Source organism: Aspergillus nomiae (assembly GCF_001204775.2).
Source record: "Aspergillus nomiae NRRL 13137 chromosome Unknown contig00045, whole genome shotgun sequence".
NCBI classification, from domain to species: Eukaryota; Fungi; Ascomycota; class Eurotiomycetes; order Eurotiales; family Aspergillaceae; genus Aspergillus; species Aspergillus nomiae.
Genome location: NW_015378100.1, coordinates 103,618 through 130,878, shown reverse-complemented (window position 1 = coordinate 130,878; position 27,261 = coordinate 103,618). Strand labels below are relative to the sequence as shown.

Sequence of the window (27,261 nt, the reverse complement as noted above, 5' to 3'; positions counted from 1 at the left end):
TTTTCATTTTTCGTTCTTTTCCGGCTCTAGAAAAATTCATTGAGTCAAACTGGAATAAGACTCCGCAGCGAGATCCACCGGCAGACTTTTCACTGGCTGGGAGACGCCGAGCCATTATGTAAAATCGAACAGCCAGCCGATGAGAGCGGAAAGTGGCCTTTCGTCAGTGGTGTCATTGCAACATGGCGAGCTTAGCGGAAGCCAATGCCGGTCTCTTCACCTTCATGACATGCGCCGAAGCCTTCTGAAGTATCCTCTCACCTCAAGAATCTTCAATCCATTGTGATTGAGAACCCAAATGATCACCGCGAGGCCATCGTGTGCGCGGTGGGTCTCAACCGTATCTATAGTGCCAAGACCTCGGGCCCCTCAAGTTTAGATAAAAAACAGAGTTAAAACTTATGCAGGGCTTTCCAACTGGCAACAAGGCAAACACCAACAGGAACTTCAGGGTGGCGACGGAGGAGACCTCATGGCGGCCTTTTGCCCCCCTCTTTTCAGTTGCAGTCGCTTAGGGCAAGGCGCTAGTCACGGCCTTTTTCGCGGTTTCGCCCCTCCGTCGGATGGCAAAAACTGGCCGAAAAAGAACGCTTTGTTGCTTAGTGTCGGCTGGTTTCCGACGCTAGTCCCCATGCGGCATTAAAGATCAGGACCTCTTATCAGTCACATGCTGATAAGTCACATGAGTCGAGGAAATGGACACTCTTGATGCATCTTTTGTTGCCCTGAATGAATCAGACATTATCATTCCACGACGGGTCATGTCAAAGAAATAACATCAGGGGCTGGCGTCTCATTTTCCTAGTTCTGACGGATCATATATGAACCATCATCTTGGTTCCTGCACCCCGTATCGGTTACTTGCAGATTAACTTCCGTGCTATCCAAATTCAAACACAGAACTCGTGCACTGATCCCGGACCCCGTATATATAAACTCCAGAATTTGTCAAAAGAGAGTTACTTACTGTACAGGGTATAGCCTCTATGATACCTTTCATACATCTTTTTCTTCCGAAACGCACGATGACCAAGACCGCCCAGCGCGCCACCCGCAAAGCCCACAAGTTACGTAAAGTGATCATCCAAACTCAATCACGCATGTTGAGACCCATCTCTGCGAATCTCATACATCGTGGTAACCTGAATGCCCCCCATCGGGTGCCTTCCCGCCTCCTCATCTGACAGGCTCTCGGACCGCCCCGTCTGCCCATCGTTGACAATCGTCTGCGTTCCGCCACCGCGAAGGATGAACTCATCACTGGATCGCCCGCCCACCTTCGTACTCCGCGTCGACTCCAACTGACTCGGCTTCGACTTCCCGAACGCCGACAGACTGTAACTGCCCTTCTTTCGCGAGGATGCATACGGGTCCCCGGAGGACCCGAGCCAGGTCGAGCTGCTGAAGAGCGGCTTGATGCAGGGGGCGTTGACGGCGATGATACCCACGAACTAACGACCTATTAGCGAACCTCATGTCTATCCCCAAAAAGATTCCAGCAAAGAACATGTGGGGGTTTAAGTTTGCGGACCTACCGTTTCGCGAATAGCCCAGATGGTACTGGTGTTGATGCTGTTGATACTTTGCAGGGACAGAATACAGCGCAGCAGCGTTGCGATCATGACGAAGACACCGCCGCACAGGAGGAGTCCGATAATCAGCTTTCTATGCATTGTCTGATTAGAACTGGCTTTTTTTTTTTTTTTGCATGAGGGTGCTTACCGGCGCAATGCGAGTCGCACTTTAACTAATAATGGGATAGGGATGCACACGAGAATTGCGTCTGTTCTGTGCTCTATTAGCATGGAGTCTGGTATTGGGTAAGGGGCCACGAACGTGACATTGGTCACTGCAATGACGATATAGTTCACGTAGTCGGCAGAGCAGTTGACTGGACATGGTGGTTAGAATGGATGGTTTCTCTAATGGACACTGGGAGGGCCCTTACGACCGGGATCTGGATACACCTGCCAGTTCTTGTGCAGCGGCCGACAGTGCAGAAAGATGGTCAGGATGACGGCAATGTACGTGGAAGCGCAAAGCACGGCATTGAATTTGACGAGCTTTTGCTGGACGAGGCCCAGGCTAAAAAATATGGTCAGTTGGGTAGCGGACTCGGCGGGCTGTGTGGAGCTTTTACGTGAGGCGGTTGTAGAAGAACAGCATGCAGGCCTTCAGAGACCAAATCAGGGTCACATAGCACGTCCAGCCGGCGAGAAGACATCGGGAACCACGGGCAAAAATCTCGATTTGCTCGGGGGTCAACGAGGCCCGTTGAGCATCACTGAGACCGATGTTGGTGCCATATTGACCTGGGGAGAATATGTGAGTAGTTCTCGAGAACTTGAGAAGAGACAAGTACCTACCGATCAATTCCAGCATGGTCAATTCTGCCTGGCATCTGTTAGAGTGGCATGTTGTGAGACTCAGGGAATGGCAAAGCTTACAGTCCAGAAGGCGAGCACTACAAACGCGAAGTAGTCATCTCCTTGCCAGTTTTTGACCCCGACCACTCTCCAGCGTGCAAAAATACGGAGGAATATAATGACTACGCCTATGCCATATTCCGCCCATGCTTCTTTCTGGAAGGGGGTGGCATGGCCCATCGTGGAGGCAACGTGTGGTGGAGTGTAGCAGGGCCGTGGATGGTACTTTCAGTCGTTCAAATTCCCACACCAGGATCATATACAAAAAGAAGCATGGTCCAGGTGAAGGCCAATGGTTCAAGTCATGGGGAGCTGGTGGATATACTGTTTCTAAGAACGGATCCTCGGCGGCCAGGTTTGTTTGCGGATGCCTCTTAATAGGAGTTAAGGTTTTAGTTATTTCCTCCAGGATTAGTCAAAGGAATGCTGGACAGGAGCTACAGTTGAAGTATCAAAAAAGAAATGTGACCCAGAGCGAGTTGATCAGCCAGGCTAGTCCTCGTGTACGGCAAACGCAGGCAGGACCCTGGACAAGATCTTCGTACTGGATCCCAACCGCCAAGGTAGGATCCTGATAGGGATATCGAGTGGGCTGTTCTCCCGTGTCAACTTGGTCTGGATATCGGGATTTGCCTGGGATTTCGGGATTATGGCGAATCTACCAGGATTCACGACGATCCTGACACACATGCAGTAAGTTAGTGCCATACTGATGGGTTTTAAGAGACCGGGGGGATGGGGTGGCGAGCGCCCCTGACAGGGATACGTACGCTAGTTAAGTTTTAAGGGTGCTTCAACGGCCTGCATGACAGGATATACGACCATTTACCTTTCGACCAGAATAACTTTAAAGCTTCGTTGGCCCAATCTGGCGTTCCGCTGAGATACGTCGTTGGAGAACCTATTCTTCTGGGGACCTCCTATTTCTTGGTACTGAGAAGCAGGAGGTAGTAAAGAGCGGATCACCGAGCTTTACCCCATACGCCAAGGGCCTGGGGTGATGCGGATGCCGCATTAGTATTATTTCACGCAGTTTCATGAGCAGTGTGACAGGTAGCAACCTTGTCTTCAGATGATGCAGATATAAGAACTCTCACATCCTGACCCACATTTTTGGGGGTAGTGCTTTTTGATTCGCTGCCAGAGCTTGTTCCGAATTTAGTTTCAAGATAGTTTCCTCTCAGCCGTGTGCTCTCTGCAAGTAGAATAGCGGGTAAAAGTGGAGGTCGATATCGTGAGCCATTTTGGAGCCCGCAGCCCCATTTTCGTAGTGTTGATCGCTTTGTATCTGGCCGAAATGTTGAAGGATCAAACCTTCTCCCCGAACTAAGGATTCCCGGAACGCATTAATGGAAGTATGCACGTCCGCCATGAGCACCAGCGCGCAGAGAAACCCCGTGTTCGAGGAACATCGCGGGGACGCAACACGAACCCGACTTGCCTGGCTGACGCAGTTGCTGGCAGGAAATTGCCTTCAGCTTATCCATGGCGCGGACTTAGTGGCGTCTTGGCCCCCTCTTTTTCGCTTGGTGATTTATCCACGACTCACGATTAGACTGCACCGTTTACTAAATCAGTCTGATTCACAGCGAATCACAATAGCTTTCTCGCTGGCCGAGAGCGACCGGGTCTATTGATCAATAGCTGAAATCCTTTTGTTCGATCTAGAGCCAAGCTAGTCATCGTAATATAATTAGCTGCGTTCACTGGCTATCTTTATCCCTGCTCCCCTCTTTTTTAGGCCGGCCACATGTATCGGAATATGGCCCGCCTGTGCCCACCAAGTGGGGGATTGCACATGAAGATTATTCATGCCCATCCGGTGTATAAAAGGAGAGTATGCCGAGATGGACTCGCAAGGAGCCGTAGAGAAACTTGAGATTTAATCTATTCCCCCGATTTTCACCTCCGTCACCCGCTCTCCCTTGCAAAAAACATCAGGTAGTCATCATGGGAAGCACTCCGGACGATGTTTACGACTACATTATTTGCGGGTAAGTGCGGGCGGGGGGGATTTGGAGAAATGTGTTTCGATGTGAGCCCCAGCTGATAGATCAATCGGAAAGAGGTGGTACAGCAGGATGCGTTGTCGCTGGTCGTCTCGCGGAAAATCCTAATGTGAAGGTGCTAGTCCTTGAGGCTGGTCAACATAACAAAGATTTGGAGAACGTACATATGACGGGAGGGTATGAATGTCGAATCCACGCTCACTCGTCTCACCCACTAAGCGTCGCAGATGGTCAAATAACTTTGACTCGGAAACCGATTGGAATATAGTTACGTCGCCTATGAAAGGAGTCGATAACCGACAGGTGAAACTGAGCCGCGGGCGCTTTTTGGGAGGCTGCAGCGGATGTAACGGTACACTGTGTGTGCGAGGGAGCAAGCAAGATTATGATGACTGGGAGCTGGAGGGATGGAGTGGAGAGGAGTTCTTTGCCGCGATGAGAAAGGTAGATTCTTCCCACAGTGGACAGAACATGCCATGCCTAACAGTATGTTATCACAGTCGGAAACATTCCATCCCAAAGACTGGTTCCAAGCCGACACCCAAAGCCATGGTTACAATGGCCCACTGCACACCGAGCCTCACGATCTCGCACCCATCTCGAACCTGCTCATGGACTCTCTCGTTTCCCAAGGAATGCCTCTGTATCATGACATGTTCAGCACTGGCGACGTTGCCCACGGATGCGGCCATGCACCTCGTACCGTGTATAAGGGGATCCGTACTACGGGCGCGGATTTCATAACCAACGATTACAACCGCCCCAACGTAACCATTCAAACCGATGCTACAGTCGACCGCATCGTGTTAGAAGAAGGTCCCACGGGGCTCCGGGCGACAGGTGCCGTGACCAGATTGGCCGATGGGACTACCCGCACTTTTCACGCGAAGAAGGAGGTTGTCATATCTAGTGGTGCTTATTGCAGCCCTGCCGTGCTGATGCGATCTGGAATCGGGGCACGGGAGGAACTGGAAAAGTTCGACATTCCTTGCAAGGTTGACCTGCCTGGTGTGGGTAAAAACCTGATGGATCATTTGGTGAGCCAAATACCTTGCCTACAGTCTGGCGGGCTACTAATCCTACTAGATCGTATTCATGTTCTACGAAACTGAAAAGGAAGGCCTAACAAACGACTGGCATGTCTACCACGATGATAACATGGAAAAGACATACGCACAATGGAAGGAACAGAAGACCGGATTCCTATCAACATTCCCCTTCGGCGCATTCGCCTTCGCCCGCCTGGACGAGCGCCTCAAGGACGAACCGTTGTGGCGAGACGCTCCACGCAAACCTGGCCGTGACCCAATGGGCCTGACGCCTAAGCAACCTAACATCGAATTCTTCACCACCGAGTGCTACGGCGGACCCAAACAGTACGATCAGTTCCCAGTCGACCACAAGCACGCGTTCTCGATGATTGCAGAGCTTTTTGCTCCGAAATCTCGGGGCACGGTTACCTTGAAATCTCAGGATCCTCTGGAAAACCCCATTGTTGACTGCAATTACTTGGCTGATCCAATGGACCTCCTGGTGCTGACCGAGGCATGCCGCTTTGGCAACGAGGTTGTCATGAAAGGGGCAGGAACCAAAGATATCGTCAAGGGGTCTTGGCCGCCCAACCTGACCCATCATACCTACACGACTCGGGAGGAGTGGATTCCATATGTCAAGGAACATGCCACCACCTGTAAGTTTGTTCGTAGCCCTCGTTCGAGCGATATACTAATGTAAACAGGCTATCATGCTTCCGGAACGTGTGCGATGGGCAAGGACGACAACCCCCTTGCGGTCCTAGATAACAAGTTAAGAGTGAAGGGAGTTGCAGGACTGCGCGTTGCGGACTGTAGTGTAATGCCCACTTTGCACGGTGGACACACCCAGATGCCAGCATATGGAATTGGGGAACGGTGTGCCGATTTTATCAAGGAAACTTGGTCTGACCCTTCATCCGCAAGTATCTCATGTCGTATGTAGCTTTGGCCTTTGAAGTATCAAAGTGCTTCATTACGAATGCACGTCGCATTACCTAACGAATCAGACGAATATAATTTTGAATCAATCAGTTCGAGTACAGTGAACTTTGCTTGCTTTTGGGTCTCCTATAACACGATAATACATATAATTTGTGAGACCGACCACAATATCCAACAGGAAAAAGCACAAGACATCCCCAGCCTATACCACAGAACCACAGACCACTTGATTAAGTTGGTAGCTATCTACAAGATATCCCACTGTGGCCTTAGAAAGTCATCCTCATAGCTGATAGTATATGCAGCCGAATCCTTCACCTCAGCCTTAGCAGTCCAGTCCCTGACATAGTCATCCGGCGTAGTAGGACGACCCCGAAAGACGTATCCAAACCAGTACCGTCCACCCGTCGAGCCAACATTATTCGCTAGAGCAGAAACAAGTCACCGTCAATATCAATTCGGACGTACACTGGCCTATGTGGGCTCTTACCGCTGAGCGATATGGTCGAGGTACACTCATGAAACTCCTCACATTTCTCGTTAATATACTCACGCCAACCTTTGGCGTCGTGCTCGAAGATGCTGGCATGGTAACCCGCAATGACCTCTCCGGGGAAGAGACGCGGACCCGCGACCCAGTTATCTGGGGGAGGGAGAGGCACACGGACGAGGTGCTTTTCTTGTTGGGGGTAGACGGGATAGCATAGTCCGATTATGGGGAGGAGGCTGCCCGCGACGACTTTTGATACCTTCATTTTCTGATAATGATTAGACAGCTTGATGAAGTTGGTATGTTTTGTATTGTTGGGGAGTAGATGTCGGTTGTTCGTTGATTTATATGCGAGATAGTATACACACGTCGTACTTACATATGTGGCGCTGCATTTATAGTTGCATCCGATGAACCATAGGCCAAGTAGTGACTATGATAGGTAAAATAGAGCGAGATGCCTCGCATGTAGCCTCTGAGGACTTTTGAAACGACGTAGGTGTAGAAGCTGACGGTCGGTCATGACGACAATGCCTCCTAACTGAGTAACTGCTTGACGGCCATTGAATAAACCTACACATTTCCGAGATATAACCACATTGTGCGAGATAAGAATTTATGTATGTCCGTACTTTTCATACTGTCCTTCCCCAAGACTACAATTCCCAACCTATCATAGATGATAAGACCTTCCATGACCACGGTTCATGTATAACTTTAATACTTCCTACGTTTGTTCTACTGATACTAGAATAAAGAATAATGTGTTTCAGATTGTTGTTTCAGGCGCAGAGCTGTTATCAAATACAAGATCTGAATAGTCTAAGTGAAGAGCCACGAGAGAATATATATGAAGACGAAGTTGGCTACCCGCGTCGCAGCTATAGAAATTGTCCTACTGTGTAGCTCGGCTTAGACACACTGATGGTACCAAGGGTTCCAGTCGCGGCAGGTAGTGCCGGCTTCACACGATCCGGATCCAGTCCAACCCTCACCACCGCATTGGTAGTATTTCTTGATAGTACCGACTGATGGAGCGGGTTGAGTAGGAGCAGGTGTATCGACGGTCTTGGAGAGGGTCACAAGAGTCGTCGGAGCGGCAGAGGAAGCGGCGGCGGCGTTATTGACAGGAGGGGCGGAGATAGTAGGAGAGGAACCGGAGGCGCTGCCAGACCAGACAGAAGGACCGGGAAGATCGTAGGAAGTCGGGGTAGGGTAGTAAATGTCGAAGTGGATGTTGGGATCCTCAGGATTGTACATGCCAGGGATTTTGACCAAGGGCTCCGGAACGCCCGAACCAGAGCCAGTGACCTCGATTTGAGCGCAGGTGAAGTAGAACTCGGAGTTTCCACTGAAGCCGCGATGAAGGCCGATGTGTTCCACACGAACAAGATACTGGCCAGCCGGAGTATTCTCGGGGATCTTGAAGGATGCAGTATCCTTATCCCAAGTGCACCAGTCGGTATCCTTCAGGCCACCGGAAATGTCGTGGCAAACACCCTCCTGGTATACCTTGAACCAGTCGCCTGATCCGTCGTAGCTTTTGACGTCGCCGGGTGCCTTGGACATGTAGATTTGCAGGGGGCCGGGGTGCTTCATCGTGGCACCATAGGCGAGCTGAAAACCAATCTCGGCACCTGGAGCAACCGTGTAGACCTTGGTCTTGGCGGCAGACTCCATGGAGCCCTTGTTGCAGCGGAAGTCGTCGCTCACAATTTCAGAAGCCAGTGTTGGTTGGTACCCATTGCTGTTCTCTCGGATGTATTCAAAATCCTTAGTGGTCTGTCCGTCGACAATCAACTTCGAAAACACATAATGACCCGAAACCAGCGGGGCGAGACTCGCAAGAAAGGAAAGAGAGGCAAGGTTTAGCTTCATCTTGGATAGAAGACAAAAGAGGTAAAGAAAGGAATGCAAACGTCTAGTTTGTCGGGTAAGAAAGGAAAAGGGAATGAACAGTACTAAAAACAACGGAAAGAATGAACGAATTGATAGAGAAAGGACAACATGGTTATGTTGGTAACCCCCAGCTTAAATAGTTCTCCCAGCTTGACGAGGGACTGAAGTAACGAAATTGAAGTAAAACCAAGAGTTTCATATAAATGTAGCGCTGTGGCTTTCGCCAGACCAAAGAATGGGAGACTCCTATACAGACTGCGTAGTGGCCCTTTACCTAGGTGCAAGAGCCAAGCCTTACTACTAGCTCAAGGGTCAGCATTCCTAGGCTAAATCCATAGGCCCATAAGCATGATGTCTAGACTCCGACAGACGTGCGAGGCGCTCTACCAATGAACAATTTTCAGTCTGTCACGACTGGGTAAATCCACTGCCCCACATAAGCAGGCTAAAGGACCTTCCTTTAAAGGCACGGCGTTGTCTTTTAGCGAGATAGGTACAGTGTACACACGGTTAAAGCCGACCTACTGTATAACCAATGTGTGTTAACTATTCCAGGAATTATGATACTATATCTACAGCTCAGCTCGCACTGGGTGCGCAAATTTAGATTCACTCCAAGAGCAATCACGGACAGATTATGAGATTATAACTAGGCCGGGTTCCTCTACCAACACAGAAGTGGCAGACCAACCGTGCTAATAACTAGTTGACTGCCCAAGGCAGCATAATGAGGAAAAAAAGCAGTTGAAAATGTTACAATGATTATGAAGAAACCGCTAATATAATGGTGAAACCCAGACGAGCGCAGTTGCCATCTAGCAGCTTCGACCAAGGTCGAATGCTAGGGACATATATGGGTAGAAACATAGGGGAATCTCTTCTGACCTCAACTGCCATATGAAGAAGAACAGTGCCATTTCCACATTCGATTCGGTGGAGGAAGCCTCTAGTCGCGAGTTAAAAGTTAGAAACGGGCTTATGTAGGGCTAGTGGGGCTCACAAATCCAGTCTCGATAACCGGAGCCAAGAAGATTAGTGATCTGGTCGCAAAACCTGAAACCGCCGCCTGATAGCCATCGGTTCGTTCTTAAAAGGCCAACTGCCGAGGGTTCACTGCAATGAAGTCTGCGCAGTGAGAGCTTTACCAGCAAGAGGCGTATCCACTTTTGTCTCATAAGATCACTCCACACAACTCGATTTGTATTGTGGATTTTTCCCTGAGACCCTGGATTTAGTTGTATGAACTTTCTTCCTTATACTGTGACTTACGTCCACCAGCACAGATGCAATATTAACGTGCAAGTTCACACATCTGGGCATTGCTAGCAGCGGTAATCAGCCTTACTATACGTACGAATAGTTTCTATAGCCACCCATCTTAAAGCGGTTTAAGAAAAACAGTCCAATCACTGTTCATGCCATGCTACTGTGTCTAGGCATAGGATATCATACAGCATAGACCTTGTTCTATTGGCCAGAGCCAGAGTACCTGAAGCCATGGCACGTTTTAGGCTTTATCCGAACGGGAAATGGCTCTCTACCCGGCGTCTAAACGCAGACTCTGAAACAGTCTCGAGCGCCTACAACCTCGTAATATGGCTAAAAGCCTGCTTGGCTCTAACCGAATTCAATCTCCGGTCGATCTATATGTACCGATCTCCGCCGGTGTTCCTGTTTGAAATGCCTCGGCAGTCATGGACTCATGGGCAATGTAGCTATGAAGTACTGATACTATTGATGGCTGGCTAGATCACAGGCTCAGGCCAGACCCACTTGACCAGGGCCTCTGAGCATCGGGAGCGTGAACCGTTTCAAACTTACGGGCCCTATAACCGAGCGATTTCTTATTTTAGTGATTGCCAAATGAGTGAAACCTGAAGTATCAATTTACCAATGACAGTTGAAAAGTAGGACCCAAGAGGCCTCCACTTACAAGAAAATGACTCAGCGAGTTCGCTCAATGCGGAATGGCCTTTATTAAAAGTATCCCTGCTATCTAGTCCCTGAACTACGGCAGAAAGTGGAGTCAGGGCAGGTTGCTTCCCGACGCTGAGCTGAAGCCTTGACTTGCTGGGGGTATCCACAGTCGAGCCCACTGACACACTTCTTTAAGCTAGCCTGGCCGATAATTGTCCGCTAACAGGCAGAGTTGGTTTGGGTGAGAAGTCCAAGTTTCCACGGCATGGCATTATAATCGCCCTTCGCGTTTGGATCCACGCCCTGGTACAGATAGCGTAGATTACAGGGGCTAATGGTCATGGTCTGGTCAACATTTGTGCGCACCATCTCGCCATGGCTGATACTTGTAGTCCAGGCGCTAGTGCTAAACTTGATATTGTTGGATCGCGCAAAGGGGTTGGCCTCCGTGTCGGCAAGAGCAGTCCAGGTACCAGTGAGACTGGCCGAAGTCCAGGACCGGAAATATCTCGCACCATCACTCCCGATGGCTTCCACGAGAAGAAGGTATTTACCGTCACCGGTGCTGTATACATTAGATGCTTCGAATAAGGCATATGCATTCGAGTCTTGTAATGCGATGACGGTGTTCCCCATGCCGTGCGGAAAGTTGCCGAGCGAGGTCTGAGAGCGGTAGAGATGGCCGTTATCATCCGATGAGAAAAGGTAGCAGTTGGACGAATCGCAAATGGTCCACATGTCAACCCAGTTTCCATGACCCTTGTTCTCCGAAATGATCCTGGGCATGCTGCCGAAGAAATTCTTGGGTGCGCTCCACCCAGCAGGGTTGTTGATGTCGGAGTTGGTGGAGTACGCAGCGTTACCGTTTTGGTAGACGAGGTACCATAGTTTGTGTGGCTCAAAGTAGAACACTTGAGGAGCGGCGCGATAGCCTGGCCCGATTGGGGTTTGGTCAAGGTAATGGAATGTTGCTGAACTAGCCTTATTGAAATCGGTAAAGCTCAGGTATACTAGATTATAACCAGATTCTTTGGCGGTGCTAGCAAAGACATGGTAAACACCATCAACCTCAATAATTGAGGGGTCTTTGATCCCAGCAAGGTCGTGGCTATCGTCTTTTGGGCCAATAAGAGGACCACTGGAGCTCCATTCGAAGCTCTTAGGGAGACTAGCCTTCGTCATGGAGTCACTCCGAAGGCCGTCGCTAGCCGACAGCACATTGACAGCTGCAAGGCAGACTGACATGACGAAAAGTTGAAGTGATAGCATCGTTTCACTTAAAGAAATCTTAGAGAATGAGAAATATTGAACACGAGCCCAGAGAAGATCTTGCTTTCTGCATCATGGAAGCGTACTTGAGACTCATATTTAAAGACAATGGCTCAGTAGCCTGAAACAAGGGGTGCAAAGCTCATTTAATTGTAAAAAGAATTCCCTCCAATATTCCATCAAACTTGAAATATCTCTTATAAGTAGATAGGATGTTACAGCCGTGGCGAGTTCAGCGTTGTCTCGTCTCTCTGGACTACTATTGCGTGATTAACCTATATTTTTCCGCCGCTATTGAAGAGAAGTTCCTCAAAGCTGAAGTCTCGATTGTCAAAGTATAAATACAGAGCTGATAGACTGTATGGTGATTATTATGCCGCACCGCCCACTACGAAGATAGTACAGGACCAAATCTCTCTCCGGGTCAATAGTGAAGAGAACAAGAATTACAAGCGACACAGCAGGTGACCATTGAGTTTAACATGCTTATTTTGGCGGTAGCTTGCAGTGACAAAGTATATTATCCATCAATAGCAGGCCCCAAGGTAGCGGAGATCTGCAGCACAGAACAAGGAGTTCAGACTGAATCACAAAAGTCCGGGTCGCTTCCGGCTAAGTTTAGGCCATAGGAGGAGGCACTCCCTTCATATTCTAGAGTGACAGGGGGTCCAATGAAGCAGGCCCTTAGACAGTTGTCTGAATGGATGATATATCATTACTATAATTACTTCCTTTGCTCGCCTGTACCATTAATTGTGGAGTCCTTCCACACATGATAATAATGATAGATTGGTTTCGGGCTATTCAAGTTGGTACATGCACCATTCAATTATAATTGCATGCGAAGAACGAGGACTGTGGATTCCCACTAGCAGCTATAGTATATGATGCAGTAATAATTCCCCACCGTACGAAACGATGCAAGCATGGCGCCGTGAAACTCACGGAAAATGGACAGGAAATAATGTTAGCCGCCCGAGGCAAAAACGCAAAGCCGGGGGCCTGATGGTCCTGTGGCTCAACTCTTCTGACATTGTAATGCTTTGATTGGAATGCCGGCACCTACTGATACTATTGTGAAACCGTGGTGGTCTGTGGATAATTGCTCCTCGCACAATCCCTGTTCGAGTGTGGCTGCTCATGACATAACTAGTAAGGGTACAGACTAGACCAACCACAAATATGTCTGAACGCATACCGTTTGGCTGCGAGAGTAGTGCTAGTCGGACCAATAAAGCCTTTGCTACTTCAGGGGTAAGACATGAAAGGATGTCATGCCACCGGAGCTGGTATCTCAACAATCATCCGCCGCCAGAAATGCATGGTAAGCGGAGCTGGAACCGGTCAAGCAGGAAAGCATCTGTAAGCTATTAGTCAAAGTCTCCACAGTACCTATGACACAAAACACAATCAGCTAAAGTAAATTTTTAATACAACGTACTTGATAGGTACCTGCTTTATCCTGGTGCCCTTTCTTCGTCCGGTTGACGTTCTCTACCGGTCGATCCCGCACCATCTGTGTAGGTATCCGGCTGGTTCCTTTCGATAATCTCTTCCGCAAGATCATACCTCCTCATGACATCTTCCAGTAGAGAGTCAACCTCATCCCTCGAGAACTTCCTGTTCCTGTACTGCAACATGGTTCTCTTTTGCTCAATATACTCCCGAACCCTTCGAAGCTCCAACATGTTTTTCCGGGGTCGCTGAGGAAGGCCCCTACCTTTGAGGAGAGCTATGAACCCGGCAATGACGGTGTTAATAGCACCTAACACGGTTATAGCAATCAAATGTTGACCACCAAACGGTCCAAGAGCAGTTATGGTTGCTCCAACCATCAGTTGCATGATCGCGAGCACGTTGAAGAACGTGCTAACGAAGCGATACTGCCACCATTCACGGGACTCCTCCTGAACCAGCTTCTTGTACAATTTATCCGTTGCGTCTGTGAAGGTTTTATAATTTGGTGCCTCCTCTGTGGATGCGCCTGCATGTGCGGGCTGTGGACTAGGCGTGTTGTTTGTATTCGACATGATATGATTTACTGAAACGATAGACTGACGAAGGCAGGATATGCAGAAGGCTCAAGAGTCTCAGCGTCATGGCTCCGGGCTCCTATAAATAGAGATAGCTACGCGATATTTATGACCCAGTTTTGTATCGATATCCTGTCAATTCTAGGTTCAGTGATGGCGATCAACTGACATATGCTTTACTGTCTTGGTCTAATAAAAGAACTTAGCACCGGATTGGCGTAGTGAACTTCCAGACCTAACAAGACCCTCCTGGGGCTTGGGCTGTCCATGGTACACTGAAGCCAATCCACGATAAGGTTGATGCCATATTATGCTTTCATCGTCAAGCCCCGCAAGCGATCGGGAATTCGGGATCTAGGAAGCTTGATGATGTCGAACGTCTGAGCTCATATGATACACGTAAAAGAAATGTTGAGTATAGTTGCTATTGTTGCAAAACCTTCCCCATAATTATTTTTATTTTTATTGTTTTCCTAGAAAGAATTCAGAGTGTGCCCTCGACATGTACGGACATGATTTGCGGAAGGCCCTGGATCACAGCATTGACCGGTCTAGTTTCATGCACATATAGAATATATTTTTTGACCGGACGACTGCCGACATAATTTCGTCGCTAAGCTCTGAAGCCATCGCAGGACACGACTTCATACGAGGTGTCACCCGCTACAGACTGGATACTTTGGTACGGTCTAACTTTTAGCTCAGGATACTATTCAGCCCAACCTCACACTCATATGATCTCGTATCATGACAATTCCTCTATATTAACTGACTTTCTAGGAAACACTAGATAGAATCTCGAAAATAAGGAACAAACATACCACACATTGCATCATGTCCTCAGGGCGTTACCCTAACTCCTAACCTGTGTATAGTATAAAAAGCAAACACGAATCCCTTTTTTGGATATATACCAAACGCCTATACCGAAATCAAATCTAAGAAGCACCATCTCCATTAACAGTTATTTTCGTGCTCCCGCCCATTAATGCGAACTCATCCCCAAATCGCTTATTGTCCCATTCTCTGTCGCTCCTACCGGCTGAGTCATTCTTTGCGGCGCTGGATATTCTGTGCATCCTATAGTTTGCCGGTGGACCGTCTGAATGATCCGTGCTCCATGAAAAGGAACAGCATAGTGTCCGTAGCAGGGGTCGAAGGGTCGGTAAACAAGCGCAGATGATTCCGACGCAGGGCTCGACGAAGGTCCAGGTTGCGGCTTCCATCACGGAGTCTATATGGTTGAGATGTTAGTTGAGTGCGATTAAACTCGAGAAGGAATCGAGGAAACATACATGACGTATCCATAGTCTCGAAAACATCGAGGGTAACGACGCGCATAATGCTCGCGACACAGACACTGTAGTCATAAGCTTTCATCCTCCAGAATCGTAGTATGAGACGTACAATCCACCCAGAAGGAATATCCCCAGAATAGTCAGCTTCTGCGACAAGCGTAGTTGGAGCTGTAGAACCATCGGGATCGGTAACGCCAGAATAACCACATCAATAAGGAGGTTGGATATCGCATTGCCGAAGAAGAACTTTTTCGGGTCAATACAGGTTCCCTCTAATGTCTTGTCCCAGTTCAGGGCAATCGGGCGACATTGAAGAAAGACGGTAATGAAGACAGCGAGACACCATGACATGACTAGACCGCCGGTGATGAGACTCGCGATCCTGAACTTGCGAACGGCGAAGATTCGGCGATATAGTAGGAGGATAGAGATTTTGATCGAGGGGACGAGGAGCGTATAGGAGATCTCGTTGGCGAAGAAACACTGCGATTGTTGTTAGAATAAGACCACAATTGCATGCCAGCTGATACTCGCCTTCTGGAAGGTGATCTTCTCCTGGACGCTTAGCTCGTCCATGTGCTTTCCTAGCCCTCCATCTCGAGCCCCTGTACACGATCAGCCTTGCGCGATCTCGTCGCGATCCGGTGAACATACAAACAACCGCTTCCCCCAGCATGCTATAGGCAAGAATAATCGATGCACAGATGACATAGTCATCCAGTCCCAGAGTGGTTCTCATCCATCTTGCAACGATCCGAAACCCAACAATAACCGTGGACAGAGCGACGAGCACAGCACTAACCGTAATGTAAGTTTTCCCCCGGTCATTAGCGCCCATAACGTGAGAAGAAAAGCTGTTGCCAGAAGATGACTTCACTGTTGTCGTCGATATCTATACATAACCCTAGTCGCCGGCCAAATGACGGCAAAACTTCGCAAGCTTGTCGGACGCGACCCGAGGTGGCAGGATTGCTTGACGTATTTATTTAAACTTAGGTGGACCGCGTACTACACTAGCACCATCGGGACGTTTGGTAGTTTCCGAATAGTCAACTTGGGTACGTACTGTGGTTTTATAATAATTGTTTTTAACTAGGATCAAGCTGTGTGGAACCATGGTAGTTCAGGTAAGCATCACAACTGATTTCCGGCAAGGCATTTTCGTGTGGATAACAATTTAAGGAAAGATCGAGAGTGAATTACTACGCTACATAGCTGTTCTTGAAGCTCGAAAGGTTTCACTTAGTGTTTAGTGTGGCGATTGTCTAGGGGGGATCTCGTGTCACTAGGGTTATGTACATATGAGCAGGGATTCACATCAGCACGCCTTTCTGGGGGCTGTTAAATACAGGAAATCTCGAAAAGGAGCATCTCTAGTACTCTAAAATTTACATGTGCGTGCAAATGCCCAAATCCGAGGGCTCACCGTCCCCGCCTGCAGGGATCTTGCTCCTGGTGGATCAATGCGTGCAGACCACTACCTTGGGATTCGTGCATTAGACTAGTGATATTCCTCTTGACGCTAGAGTGCTAGACTTAGTAGGTTATGCGGGATGATTAGAAATGGCTAATATGCAATTCCGCGGCAACGGTTCTTCTAGCTCGAGCCGTGGATCTACAAAGAATGCATCACGTCTAATATATACGCTACTAGAAGATAGAGAGCGGTATCAGGAAGTACTACGGATTGACAGCCAAGCCGTAGATCCCTCTACAGTGGAATAATACCCTATGTTAACAAGAGATGAAACAATAGATGACAGAACGGGTTATCAGGCGAAATGCCTCACGAGAAAGACAAGAGCAAGTACTCCGTATTCAATAAATAGACTACCCCCAAAGTCTGGAACCGGTCAAACCAAACACGCAAGATTAATCAAATAAACTTCAATCCTGGCCCTGCAGGATCGGACGGAGTGGGTCGGGCAACGAGCGAAATTGAAGCCTTCCCGAAGCGCGATTGGCCTGGGATGCGGTTCGTTACATCGGTCCCGTTCTTCAGCTCCAAGCCGTTGTATCAGCCCACGAAATGTCTCAAACTAAGAGGATCTATTCGAACCTTGCGGAGTAAATTCCGCCAAAACCTCTCGCATACCGCGTTCCATATGGTTAGGCAGCTAGACTATCTGATAGTTCATTGGGAAGCAACCCTTAGAACCAGCTTGGCAGTCTCTTCCGGCATACTGAGGAACGGACTGTGGCTCGCTGATAACCTCTCAACGTCTATATCCACTCCCGCTTTCCGCACGTTTTCTATCATCATCTCCTGAACCAGGGGAATGAGACCCGCATCCTGCTCGCACACAATGTATGTCGTGGGGCTGTTGCGATATGCCTCGTGTGAGATTGGGTCAAATTGGGCAGATTTCGGGTGGACCACCAGCTTCTTGGCCCATGTAGCGGCTTCCTCGGAGGGGAGGTCGTTGAAAAAGACAGTCGCCGGGTCAGGGACTGTCAATAACTCCTTTTCATCCTAGAAGGATTCATTAGCGAGTGCATGGCAGTTCAAGTGGGTGGATACATACATCAATGGTTATGAAGGGAGGCAATTGGCCGCCAAACATACCCGCGAGGCTGCTGCCACTAGGGGGTATAAAAGCAGTCATGTAGATCAGACGTTTGATCGCCAGTCCGTGTAGGGCATCAGTGCCAACTATTCCGCCGTAGGAGTGCATGACGGCAACGACGGCTTTCCCATCGTCAAGGAGCGACTGTGCCGTCTGTCGGATGAGCGCCACATCATCCTCCAATTTCTTCGTGGGGGGTACATCATTGTTGCAGGTTAGGAGGTGAGGACAGACTGCTTCATAGCCCAAGTCTTCAAAGGCCTTGCAGAACGGGGCATAAAATTCAGGATGATGCCATGCCCCGTGAATGACAAGGATCGTAGGGCGAGAAGTAGTTGGAACAGTCATGTTGGTCTGCAAAATTTGCGACAAACTCGGAACAGGGGCTGGAAAGTAGGCGAGTACGATGATGCATCACCAGGATGTGTAAATTGGGGCCCTGAAGAGCATTTTATCTCGGACAAATTCGTTTTAACACCTGGTGGGGCAGCAACCCCGTCGGCGATCGCAGGCCCAGAAAGCAGCCAGATGAGACAGCACTGTAGTGCACTTTGCCTGTATCAGTTAGTCTGCTGCTAACTTGATGTCCCTAATTGAAAGCCCCTCCTACGGCGCTACGCGACTACTAGTTCGTCATGCCATTGCCCTCCCTAAGCTACCGCTGAATACACTTGGTGCTATTTGTGGCTCCACAATATGAGGCATAGTGTCAATTCCTCAACTAAAAAGCCGGTTTATGAAGTACTAAATATCCGATCAGAATGAACTTTGCTACCGTACTCACATATTCTGGTTTTATATATCTTACGACTAATGCCATCAAGGACGTACATCGCCGATAAACCTATACCAACACCAAGTTATACCTTACTTGACATTACAAGTAGTCTCGAGCCACGTTGTGTGAATACGGACTAACCGGTCAATAGCTCATAGGGTGGACATTGGTATGAGAAGATGCATGTTGCTTCACCGCGGACATTCATACACTACAGATACGTATGGCGCTATCGTCACTTTTTTGTGCGATCTAGCTCTTTACCGGGTCCTCAATAGACTGTAGCAAGTGTCAATAAAACGCAGTCAACTTCTTGAAATGATAAGATGAACGGAGTGAGATCGGCAACAGAAAGCTTAGCACAGACCCACACTTGGAAGACGCAGGCTCAGAGTCCTATAGATGTGTGACCTATAGAGAATGAATTTAAGGTAGTCTCCTCAATCAAAATCAAGGATTGTGGCGTTCGATCCATCTCACGGACCTTCCTCCACATTGTGGGATTGAATCGACTGACAGCTTGTTTCTCCACTGCCGCTTGACGCCGCCGGGAGTTCCCTTCTATAATGAGGACTAATATTGATTAAGACTTAATATTATGCGGTCATAAGAATAATACTTGGTCCTATCACTACTTTCCATGGCGATGGGCCTGTAAATGCCGATGAAAACGAATAAATTAAGAATAGGCGATCCTATAGCTAAAAGGATCCCTGGAAATTTGAAGACCAAAATGACAAAGGACGGACAATCCCAGAATAAAAGCCAAGAAATTAAATCCAGAGAAAGTTAATAAACAAATATACAACACGCCAGTCCCGCAGACAGCCTATACAGGCGGAAACAGGCAGGCATCCTCCACCCAAGACCTAAGCAACAACAACAGTCTGATTGAGCAGGTCCAGGTATGGCCACGCGCTCGCCTGTAAATAGATTGGGTTAGCTCCTTAATCCCATCGATGCGATCGTGGGAGGCTAGCACTTACCCCGACAATTGCCACATGGGCGACGTTGATCTGTGCGTCTCCCTTCGCTATGGAGTCTGGGATCGTCACGGTGAAGTTCTGATAAGGAGGCTGGCTAGTCTCGTGGTACTCCGGCTTGAAGGGCCCGTTATAGAGGAGAGTGCCCAGTGTGTCCTTCGGAGCCATACAAGGTCTTGAGGCGCAGGATGCCACGCCAATTGCGACACCCATCTCCTTGGAGCCAGTTAAGGAGTTCTGATACGGCAGTTAGCCTCGGCTACGCTGTGGTATGGTGGTCCGAACTTACCGGGCGCTGAATCTGAACAACTAAATTCTCTCCCGCCGTGATCTCCTGGTCTTTCGTTGGGAATCCGATGCCAGCATTCTGCGCCGAGACGGCGGCAGCAAGGAAAGTGAGAAAGTAAGGGGCCTTCATGTTGGTGATATTGACGCAATAGAAGCAGTTATACTGAAATTGAAGCGACGTTGAGCTGGTGGTTGCGATTCTAGTCTTGTACTTGTTGATGTTAGTCGAAGTCAAGGGAGGCAGAGGGGGTTTTTATGCTGTTGAGGGATGGGGATACAGGCCAATGCTAGGGGGCACAGCCACTAGACGATGGTGATTCGCTAAGTCTCTGCAAGTCTCAGAGCGGCGAGCGAAGCCACGATTGTGGTTGGCCTAAAGGACCCAGAATCCGAGGTAACCGACTGTTGAAAATCCCCGAAGCTGCCGAGATCGCCCATGTTTGGCTAACCCCATGAAAAACATGCATATTGTATGTAGGGCCTGATGCTAATAATATCCTAACCTTCTGAAGGAGTGTTCCTGTTTCCCTTATACGTAGACTGGCGGTCAGACCCTTTCCAACTGTTGATGTTTAACGTCATGTTTGGTAGAGCCCAGCCTCGTTCGTATGGGTCTCTCCGGATGTGGCTATTCGAGAAAGACTCGATCAATATCTGTATGACTTATTGAGATTCCGAGCGACAAGATAAAATAAATAATGGCTATAAATAGGTATGAAATATGACAGGTCAGAAACAGACGTTATGGGGTTGTTGGACAGGAGAAGGGACAGGTCTTTGTTTAGAGCTTAGGAAACGGCAGGCTGCCTGAACTAGCCCTAACAAGTTGTCTCCTGGTAGACTGGAAAAGATGTAGTATCTGCCCAACTAATGGAAATATTGCAGCTAACCCACCAATATAATCTCCAAGCATGGCATTTTTGCTTGATGATTTGTTTGAAGTAATGGATACGATCTCCGAGGAGCGACATCCTCGGAAAATGACATCATACGCCCACGTTACTCGACAGCCCACGCAGCAAATCAAATCCTGACAGCGCAATGCACGAAGGATTGCACTAGAGGAATAGTCAAGCGCTGCAGGATCCAAATCTAAGAAACAGAGCGTAGAGCAGGGCTGTGGATGACCAGGGTGATCACTCCTATAACAACACGATACTTGTGATTGATCCGAAAGCATCCTCCACCCTCTAATCAACGGCAGATCAAATGGGTCATGTCCGGGCATGGTCTTTTGTCCGTAAAATGAAAAGCCTAAAGGAGGGAAAACAAGTCGTCAGTATGCGGACGGTGATATGATACTGACATACGAAGCAACCAAGAGCAGACATGAACTGTTCGATCTGGCATTCGTAGCCAGCAAGTCATTACTTTAAGACTGAAGATCTTGCAGGCACAAATATCCTGATAACAAGCCGTCTGAGATACTTTACGTGTTATCTAGAGCGACTACACTCATAGGGAAGCCGTAACGTCTCAAATTTCACCACAATCCCGATTGAATGCTGCGTAGACAATATGCCAGATATGTGACAGTGACAGCGGTAGCCACCCAGTGCATGGTACAAGGAAAGAATCTAATCACGCCGCAGATGTAATGGGCAGTTCCAGCCCCGCCGGATGTTACTTGTACATAATACATATGCCCGACCGGCCTGATAACTGCATAATTTTCGCCGAATAAGGCGGCAGGATACGCAAGATCGAGGTTGTTCCTCAAATGCAGTGTAACAACCTGCAGAGCTTACATACTTCGGGATAAGTGCACTCTGCCGATACATGAGCTGGTCCATATTAGCATGCATTACAGGACTGGAAACCCTTCAGTGCCCTATCACACAATTTGATTCGAAAGGAAAGAGAGATGAAGCTAGAACTGAAACTTTCGCGTCTGACACAAATCGTCGTGTCCGTGGCTGTCATCCTCAGCATTGTCGGGACCTCCTCGTCCGATGCTGACCACTCAAAATCCACGTCTCGTGTTGGGATTTGCCTATACTTTGTTGCCTGAGCCGGCTGTGTTCTGCTTCTGGCTTCTTCCTGGGGCAAGCTGCACCAATGTCAATATATCCTGAGGCGAGAGCGCCTGACAGTCATCATCGTCGGAATTGCATTGCCCTTACTTCTCGTACGAATTTTATAGTCAGCGTCAGGGGTGTTTGCTAACAATCCCGTGTTTAATATTATGAAGGGATCAACTTCGGTCAAGGTCTGCATGTTGGTGATATAGGAGATCATAATCGTTGCCATGTATGCTAGCTATGGGTGGTACCTAAGGCCACTTAATGATATACAGCGGTCTTCGCTGCCGCGGTCTGCGGACGAAGAGACGCCGCCCAGAGGATCTTAGCTGCCAATTAGTGTATTATTGTTGCGGAGATTATTGTTTGTCGCTCTAGATCTGGAAGTATGTTGCGAGTCCGACTAGGGTGTGGTGTTATTAAGTGAGAATAATGTCGTCCTTGTAAGGCCTGATACGTCCGTGATAACAATAGTTTCCCGTCTCGAAACAGAGGTTAACCTGAGCATATCCTGCAAGGTTGCAATTGCACAATTTTGCAACTTGGGGATTGTCGGGTAAAGAAACGAGTTGTCGTAGAAAATACCTGCAGTCGTCTGTTGATATCCTGAATAACTTTCAGCATTCCATAACTTGTATATAAACGTGCCTCAGGATAAGTTGCAAAGGATACAGTCAGCACTCGGCGTTCGTTAATGCAGCTAAAAGCCAGAGAGCATAGCGCCTATTCATAGCTGCACATTCCATAGAAGGATCTAACACTTGTGGCACAGCACTTAAGACGCCTGAGATAATATTCTTGACGTTTTAGTGCATCATTTCCGCTTCTTGCACAAAGCAGGATCCATCATGGATTCAGACGATATCGCTCTCGGGAACCAGTGAGGAAAACCTTTTTTCTTAGAGCATTACTCAGGGACCATCCTAGCATCTGCACAATTAGCCATTTCTCGGTGGCTTTTCTGTTGTTTGCTCCGCGCATGAAGCAGTTCTGATTGCTGTTGATACAGCTCTCTAGGCTGGGGCTGATTTGGACCAATTGCTCTTCAATCTCATATCCTCGTCAGTTGTAGGTTGGCATTATTGCTGCTATTCAGCTACCACGCCCCTGTTTATTCCGACAGTGACCTTACTACAAACACAGATTAGCCACCAAGAATGAGTCATTATAGCCAAAAATAGACACTTCAAACTAATATTTCTAAGATAGCGCAGAATGACCAGCGCACTCACTCTATCTGGACCGCTCTTTCAGAAAAGGACGCGTTGCGATGATAAGTAACTGCACATGTTAGGGCAGTAACATCACCTGGTTTCAACCGGTATTAGCAAAACCGTTCGTTGCACCTTCTCTTCAATAACGCAATTCCGAACATTGGGAACTACTGGGAAAGGGAGGTGATCTTCGTCAATAGTCTCAATAAAGAAGCCGATCTCTATCCCTAAATTTTGGTCTTCGATCGCAGCTTTTGTTCACATGATCCGTTATGCACGATTCCTTCCTGCTTGTCCGAGGTGATGGCGTGATGAATTATTTATCTCAGAGAGATCACTCACCGCTACAGATATCCATCATGCATGCTGAGTTGGTGCTAATTCAGCCACCCGGATGCTGTGGCGATGGCGATGGCAGTAGTTACATTCTCCGTGAGACATCTGTGGGGCCACACATCGGGTTTTGGAGACTAGCCCCTTTACTAACGAAGATGGGGAAGCCGAGAATGGGGGAAAGCCGTGCCGATCATCGCGTAACTCTCTAACCGACATGGCGCTGCTTCAAGGGTCTTCAGGGCAGTGTGACGGAAGAGTTGATATCACCCCAGGTCTGACTGCGCTGTGGGTGTGTCTCTAGAAGATAATAGCTTGTTTCGAACTTCCACGAGCCCAATTCACCTTGGAGCGTTGCATGCTAAGCATATACTGTGCATGCGAGCACCATGCAACATTCGGCTAATAGGGAAACAGAGGCCATCCGAGAGCCGACTCTAAGAATAACGAGGTGAGACATTCCCCACACCATCCACCGAAGCGATGTCATCTGGGTTGGATGCACCAATATGCTCCCCAATAGAGTGACGCTACAGCCTCACGCATCGCATTGCGACATTTATTTGCTTTGAACATAAAAACCCTCGAATAGCCCCAGGGTCGTCGAAAATAATCAACCGCAAATTCAACCATCACTCAAGACATCAATCTTCGAAACAAACTACCCACCGTCACAATGAAGTTCACTCTCGCCGCCGCTTCCACCTTCATCGCCTCTGCTCTGGCAGCCAAGCTCCCCACGTCTTTCACTCTCGTTGCTGACGGCGGCAACACTGTCCTCACTGACAACTGTACGTAACACCTACCCCAAGCCTTGGCCATGAAAACATGACTAACATCAACAGCCCACGCCATCGTGGACGCTGAGCAGGCCAACACGCTGGAGATCCTGCGCCGTATGCCTCACACGCCCGACCTAATATTGCCTGAATAAAACTAACAACATCCAGTGACAAGCAACGACGGCGTCAGCATCAGCTTCACCCAACAAGCCCTGCCACCCACTGCCTGGCAGAACTTCTACGCCATCCCAGGTGATGCCCAGCCTCTCGGCCTGACCCAACCTCACTCCGCGGACCACCCCACAGGCGCTGTGTTCGACAAGTGGGGCATCACCGACGACGGCTACCTCACTTTCAAGGGCGAGGACTCTTTCGGTCTTTCCGAGGACAACAAGCAGGTCTACTTCCTCGGAAAGGACTCTGATATCCCCAAGGTTTCTCTCTGGGTTAAGGAGCTTAAATAGATTGATGCACTCTATTTAGTTGGAGACTCGAGTAGTTGATGACTTGAGGCCATCATCTACATGTGGACATAGTCTAGGCCGGTATTGGACATATGGACAATAGTAAATAATTCAAACATATCTATTATATAACCCTGACCCCTGCAGGTCCTATCATGTGACCAAATCGGTAGAGCTCCGAACTCACTCCTAAACGCTAAATCCTGCCCCCTTCGGACCAGTTCTTGCTACCTACCAAGGGAAATGCCATTTTCTTTAGATTTCAACACCTTGAACGGCATATCCAAGCCGGACCTTCCGTACGTCGAGGGCTATGAATTTTCAGTGATCGAATATTTTCCTCCTGAACCCCAGATCAAGCGCTTCTTTCTTACTCCTGAGGAGGCTACCAAGAGAGAGAATACTGATGTCTTAACACGCTGTCTTACACGGAAACCGATATCTGGCAGATCGGGCTCTCAACGGTTACGCCTCAAGATACATAATGCAATTCGAGTCGGGGATGGGAAGACTTCGCAAATAGTTTTAGTGGACGTTATTTCTGGTCAACTTCCCAGTACCCGCGTTGTGGCAAAGTTGTATGATCCTCTATATTATGATCATTCCGATGATGATGTAGATCCATTTCTTCTTGTTGACATGGAATACACCCAGGAAAGTGCTGCCTATCGGTATCTACATGCCCAAGGACAGAAATGTATTCCTGACTACTATGGCTCTTACTCTATGGATATCACCCATTCTGATCACCAATTTCGCACGGTACGATTAATACTGCTTGAACACATCAATGGGCAGTCTATGACTAGTCTTCGTCCAATCGACTTCCCTGATTACTTCTGGAAGGCTGTGATGAAGCAAATCGTCGATATAGAATCGCAGCTCTATAAGATCAATCTTCGACACCGTGATACGCATCCACGGAACATCACTATTCAATATTATTTCAATCCAGACCTGTCTAAAGTACATGTCAAGTTCATCGATTTTGGGCACGCAATTATCGGGCGGTCTCCTGACCCGCAAAATGACGACCAAGAAAGGATGTTTCTCCCAGGGATTTATATTAGTCCTCTTTCTCAGATGGTTTAAGACTCGGGGTAGGGAGCCTATTTGTAACTTCGACGAGTGGATCAATTGGGATTGGAACGAGTGGCTGTTCGAAACTTATCAGTCGGACAAGGAAACCATAACACCCGACATGGTACAGAAGTGGCTCACAGACAGCGCACGCCGACAGCTCCAGAGTTTTTATGAATCTCCGTGATATTATAGGAATGCTATTTTCTTCCTGTCCTCTATTTGTCTGATTGAACTTTCTTGAATTGACTATTTACGAAATCACGTAGCTTTCCACACCGGTGCTTGACCTCTTTCATATAGTGTGCAACCTGAAAGGAGGAAATTCTTTACTTTTATTCCAGTACAAAGATGTTCAACTACGGAAGTCTGGACATGATATTCACATGGCATTAAACCATGTCTTATCTGGGACTGCGAGGTCCTGATGGCCAGTCAACCAAGACATGACGCGGAATACGTACATTAAGAATGTTCCAGCGGGGTTTGAACAACAGTGTCTGGTCAATATTAAGAAAGAATGGGCCACTTGGTGTTGACGTTTTACTAAGAAGCACTTCTTTCAAACAGGAATTCTTCATCCGCCGGTCCAGTGAGCCAGATTTGTAGATCTTTGAAAGCGTCAAGGTCGTTTTTCTCCAGCGAAATATCAACAGAAGGGTCGTGCCAGTGGCGGGTTCTTTTCGTTTCGGTGTTGCGCAAGGACTCCCCGATATATCGACAGCTATCGAAATCGATGAGAATAAACGTACCGTCTTCGTCAAGCATAATGTTTGCTGGGTTGATGTCGTTATGGACAAGTCCAAGCGAGTGGAGATGTCTGATAGCTGCCAAAATCCCTTCCAGGCTACCTTTCATACTCTCCTTCACTAGTTCGCGCGGACTTGAAAGGAAAGCGACTTTTCCAAGGCGTTGAGGATTGACCGCTTCAATCAGAGTGGACGTATATCGCTTGAGGCGTAGCCAGAGACTCGACCGTTCGTCTCCATATAGCCATAATAGGTGGCAATATTTGGATGGGAGTTCTTGCGAAGAGTTTCGCATGTTTCAACTTCGCGAGCGATTTGCTTTTCGAGATTTCCATCTATATATGCGAGGAGACTGGGTGTTTTCACATAGACCGCTGACCAAGCGGCATTCACCTCTGGGCCCCTGTCTTCTGTTGGAATTCGCTTGACTTCCTGGAGATCATCCAGTGTCCTTGGCGAATCTAATCGGTTTGTCCATTTGCCGAACAAAAATCTAGACATAGGCAAATTGCATTTTGCCATCAATCTTTTCAATGGCCTCGTTCCTTTGTACAACTTCCATGTTGACGTCGAGTATCAATTCGGGGAAGCTGAGTTGACAGAAATGGCGTGGGTTGGCAAAAGAAAATTGTATTCTGCACCGACTCGTACCCCGCGTGGCTGAAGGAGCGCAGGCTTGCTTTGT

General features: G+C 48.3%; 12 protein-coding genes across 12 annotated transcripts; 3 read left to right on the top strand and 9 right to left on the bottom strand.

The window, feature by feature from the left end:
- Window positions 1-1,094: 1,094 nt before the first annotated feature.
- ANOM_002827 (uncharacterized protein) lies at window positions 1,095-2,606 on the bottom strand (the record flags this gene model as incomplete). Its single annotated transcript, XM_015548084.1, has 8 exons — window positions 1,095-1,451; window positions 1,536-1,665; window positions 1,723-1,788; window positions 1,837-1,891; window positions 1,949-2,085; window positions 2,141-2,312; window positions 2,367-2,394; window positions 2,448-2,606. 8 exons carry the CDS (start codon window positions 2,604-2,606, stop codon window positions 1,095-1,097), a joined length of 1,104 nt encoding a protein of 367 aa, XP_015409704.1.
- A 1,770-nt stretch (window positions 2,607-4,376) lies between these two features.
- Window positions 4,377-6,403, top strand: ANOM_002826 (GMC family oxidoreductase; the record flags this gene model as incomplete). Its single annotated transcript, XM_015548083.1, has 6 exons — window positions 4,377-4,420; window positions 4,493-4,612; window positions 4,663-4,879; window positions 4,936-5,472; window positions 5,522-6,125; window positions 6,174-6,403. Coding segments are annotated over 6 exons (1,752 nt in total), but the record flags the coding sequence as incomplete, so codon positions are not given.
- A 254-nt stretch (window positions 6,404-6,657) lies between these two features.
- On the bottom strand, window positions 6,658-7,166 carry ANOM_002825 (uncharacterized protein; the record flags this gene model as incomplete). The annotated part of the gene is made up of 2 exons (XM_015548082.1): window positions 6,658-6,836; window positions 6,902-7,166. 2 exons carry the CDS (start codon window positions 7,164-7,166, stop codon window positions 6,658-6,660), a joined length of 444 nt encoding a protein of 147 aa, XP_015409706.1.
- A 647-nt stretch (window positions 7,167-7,813) lies between these two features.
- ANOM_002824 (lignocellulolytic auxiliary activity family 9 protein) lies at window positions 7,814-8,779 on the bottom strand (the record flags this gene model as incomplete). Its single annotated transcript, XM_015548081.1, has 1 exon — window positions 7,814-8,779. One exon carries the CDS (start codon window positions 8,777-8,779, stop codon window positions 7,814-7,816), a length of 966 nt encoding a protein of 321 aa, XP_015409707.1.
- A 2,157-nt stretch (window positions 8,780-10,936) lies between these two features.
- ANOM_002823 (glycosyl hydrolase family 62 protein) lies at window positions 10,937-11,986 on the bottom strand (the record flags this gene model as incomplete). Its single annotated transcript, XM_015548080.1, has 1 exon — window positions 10,937-11,986. The coding sequence occupies one exon, from the start codon at window positions 11,984-11,986 to the stop codon at window positions 10,937-10,939; it is 1,050 nt and encodes a 349-aa protein (XP_015409700.1).
- Window positions 11,987-13,443: 1,457 nt separating this feature from the next.
- Window positions 13,444-14,016, bottom strand: ANOM_002822 (uncharacterized protein; the record flags this gene model as incomplete). The annotated part of the gene is made up of 1 exon (XM_015548079.1): window positions 13,444-14,016. One exon carries the CDS (start codon window positions 14,014-14,016, stop codon window positions 13,444-13,446), a length of 573 nt encoding a protein of 190 aa, XP_015409701.1.
- A 941-nt stretch (window positions 14,017-14,957) lies between these two features.
- Window positions 14,958-16,155, bottom strand: ANOM_002821 (uncharacterized protein; the record flags this gene model as incomplete). The annotated part of the gene is made up of 5 exons (XM_015548078.1): window positions 14,958-15,253; window positions 15,315-15,379; window positions 15,427-15,800; window positions 15,828-15,922; window positions 15,972-16,155. The coding sequence occupies 5 exons, from the start codon at window positions 16,153-16,155 to the stop codon at window positions 14,958-14,960; spliced, it is 1,014 nt and encodes a 337-aa protein (XP_015409702.1).
- Window positions 16,156-17,451: 1,296 nt separating this feature from the next.
- On the bottom strand, window positions 17,452-18,232 carry ANOM_002820 (alpha/beta hydrolase; the record flags this gene model as incomplete). Its single annotated transcript, XM_015548077.1, has 2 exons — window positions 17,452-17,790; window positions 17,843-18,232. 2 exons carry the CDS (start codon window positions 18,230-18,232, stop codon window positions 17,452-17,454), a joined length of 729 nt encoding a protein of 242 aa, XP_015409703.1.
- Window positions 18,233-19,325: 1,093 nt separating this feature from the next.
- On the bottom strand, window positions 19,326-20,147 carry ANOM_002819 (uncharacterized protein). The gene is made up of 3 exons (XM_015548076.1): window positions 19,935-20,147; window positions 19,649-19,882; window positions 19,326-19,585 (listed from the first exon to the last, which is right to left on the bottom strand). The coding sequence occupies exons 1-3, from the start codon at window positions 20,061-20,063 to the stop codon at window positions 19,532-19,534; spliced, it is 417 nt and encodes a 138-aa protein (XP_015409680.1). The 5' UTR covers window positions 20,064-20,147; the 3' UTR covers window positions 19,326-19,531.
- A 4,030-nt stretch (window positions 20,148-24,177) lies between these two features.
- On the top strand, window positions 24,178-24,747 carry ANOM_002818 (uncharacterized protein; the record flags this gene model as incomplete). The annotated part of the gene is made up of 3 exons (XM_015548075.1): window positions 24,178-24,292; window positions 24,347-24,397; window positions 24,452-24,747. The coding sequence occupies 3 exons, from the start codon at window positions 24,178-24,180 to the stop codon at window positions 24,745-24,747; spliced, it is 462 nt and encodes a 153-aa protein (XP_015409679.1).
- A 243-nt stretch (window positions 24,748-24,990) lies between these two features.
- ANOM_002817 (uncharacterized protein) lies at window positions 24,991-25,839 on the top strand (the record flags this gene model as incomplete). Its single annotated transcript, XM_015548074.1, has 1 exon — window positions 24,991-25,839. The coding sequence occupies one exon, from the start codon at window positions 24,991-24,993 to the stop codon at window positions 25,837-25,839; it is 849 nt and encodes a 282-aa protein (XP_015409685.1).
- Window positions 25,840-26,373: 534 nt separating this feature from the next.
- On the bottom strand, window positions 26,374-26,871 carry ANOM_002816 (uncharacterized protein; the record flags this gene model as incomplete). Its single annotated transcript, XM_015548073.1, has 1 exon — window positions 26,374-26,871. The coding sequence occupies one exon, from the start codon at window positions 26,869-26,871 to the stop codon at window positions 26,374-26,376; it is 498 nt and encodes a 165-aa protein (XP_015409684.1).
- Between the last annotated feature and the right edge of the window lie 390 nt (window positions 26,872-27,261).

Coding starts and splice junctions, on each gene's coding strand:
- ANOM_002819 (XM_015548076.1), bottom strand. CDS start 20,063: ATGAAGGCCCCTTACTTTCTCACTTTCCTTGCTGCCGCCGTCTCGGCG. Junction 19,883..19,934: donor TTGTTCAGATTCAGCGCCCG/GTAAGTTCGGAC, acceptor CTGCCGTATCAG/AACTCCTTAACTGGCTCCAA. Junction 19,586..19,648: donor CCCATGTGGCAATTGTCGGG/GTAAGTGCTAGC, acceptor ATCTATTTACAG/GCGAGCGCGTGGCCATACCT.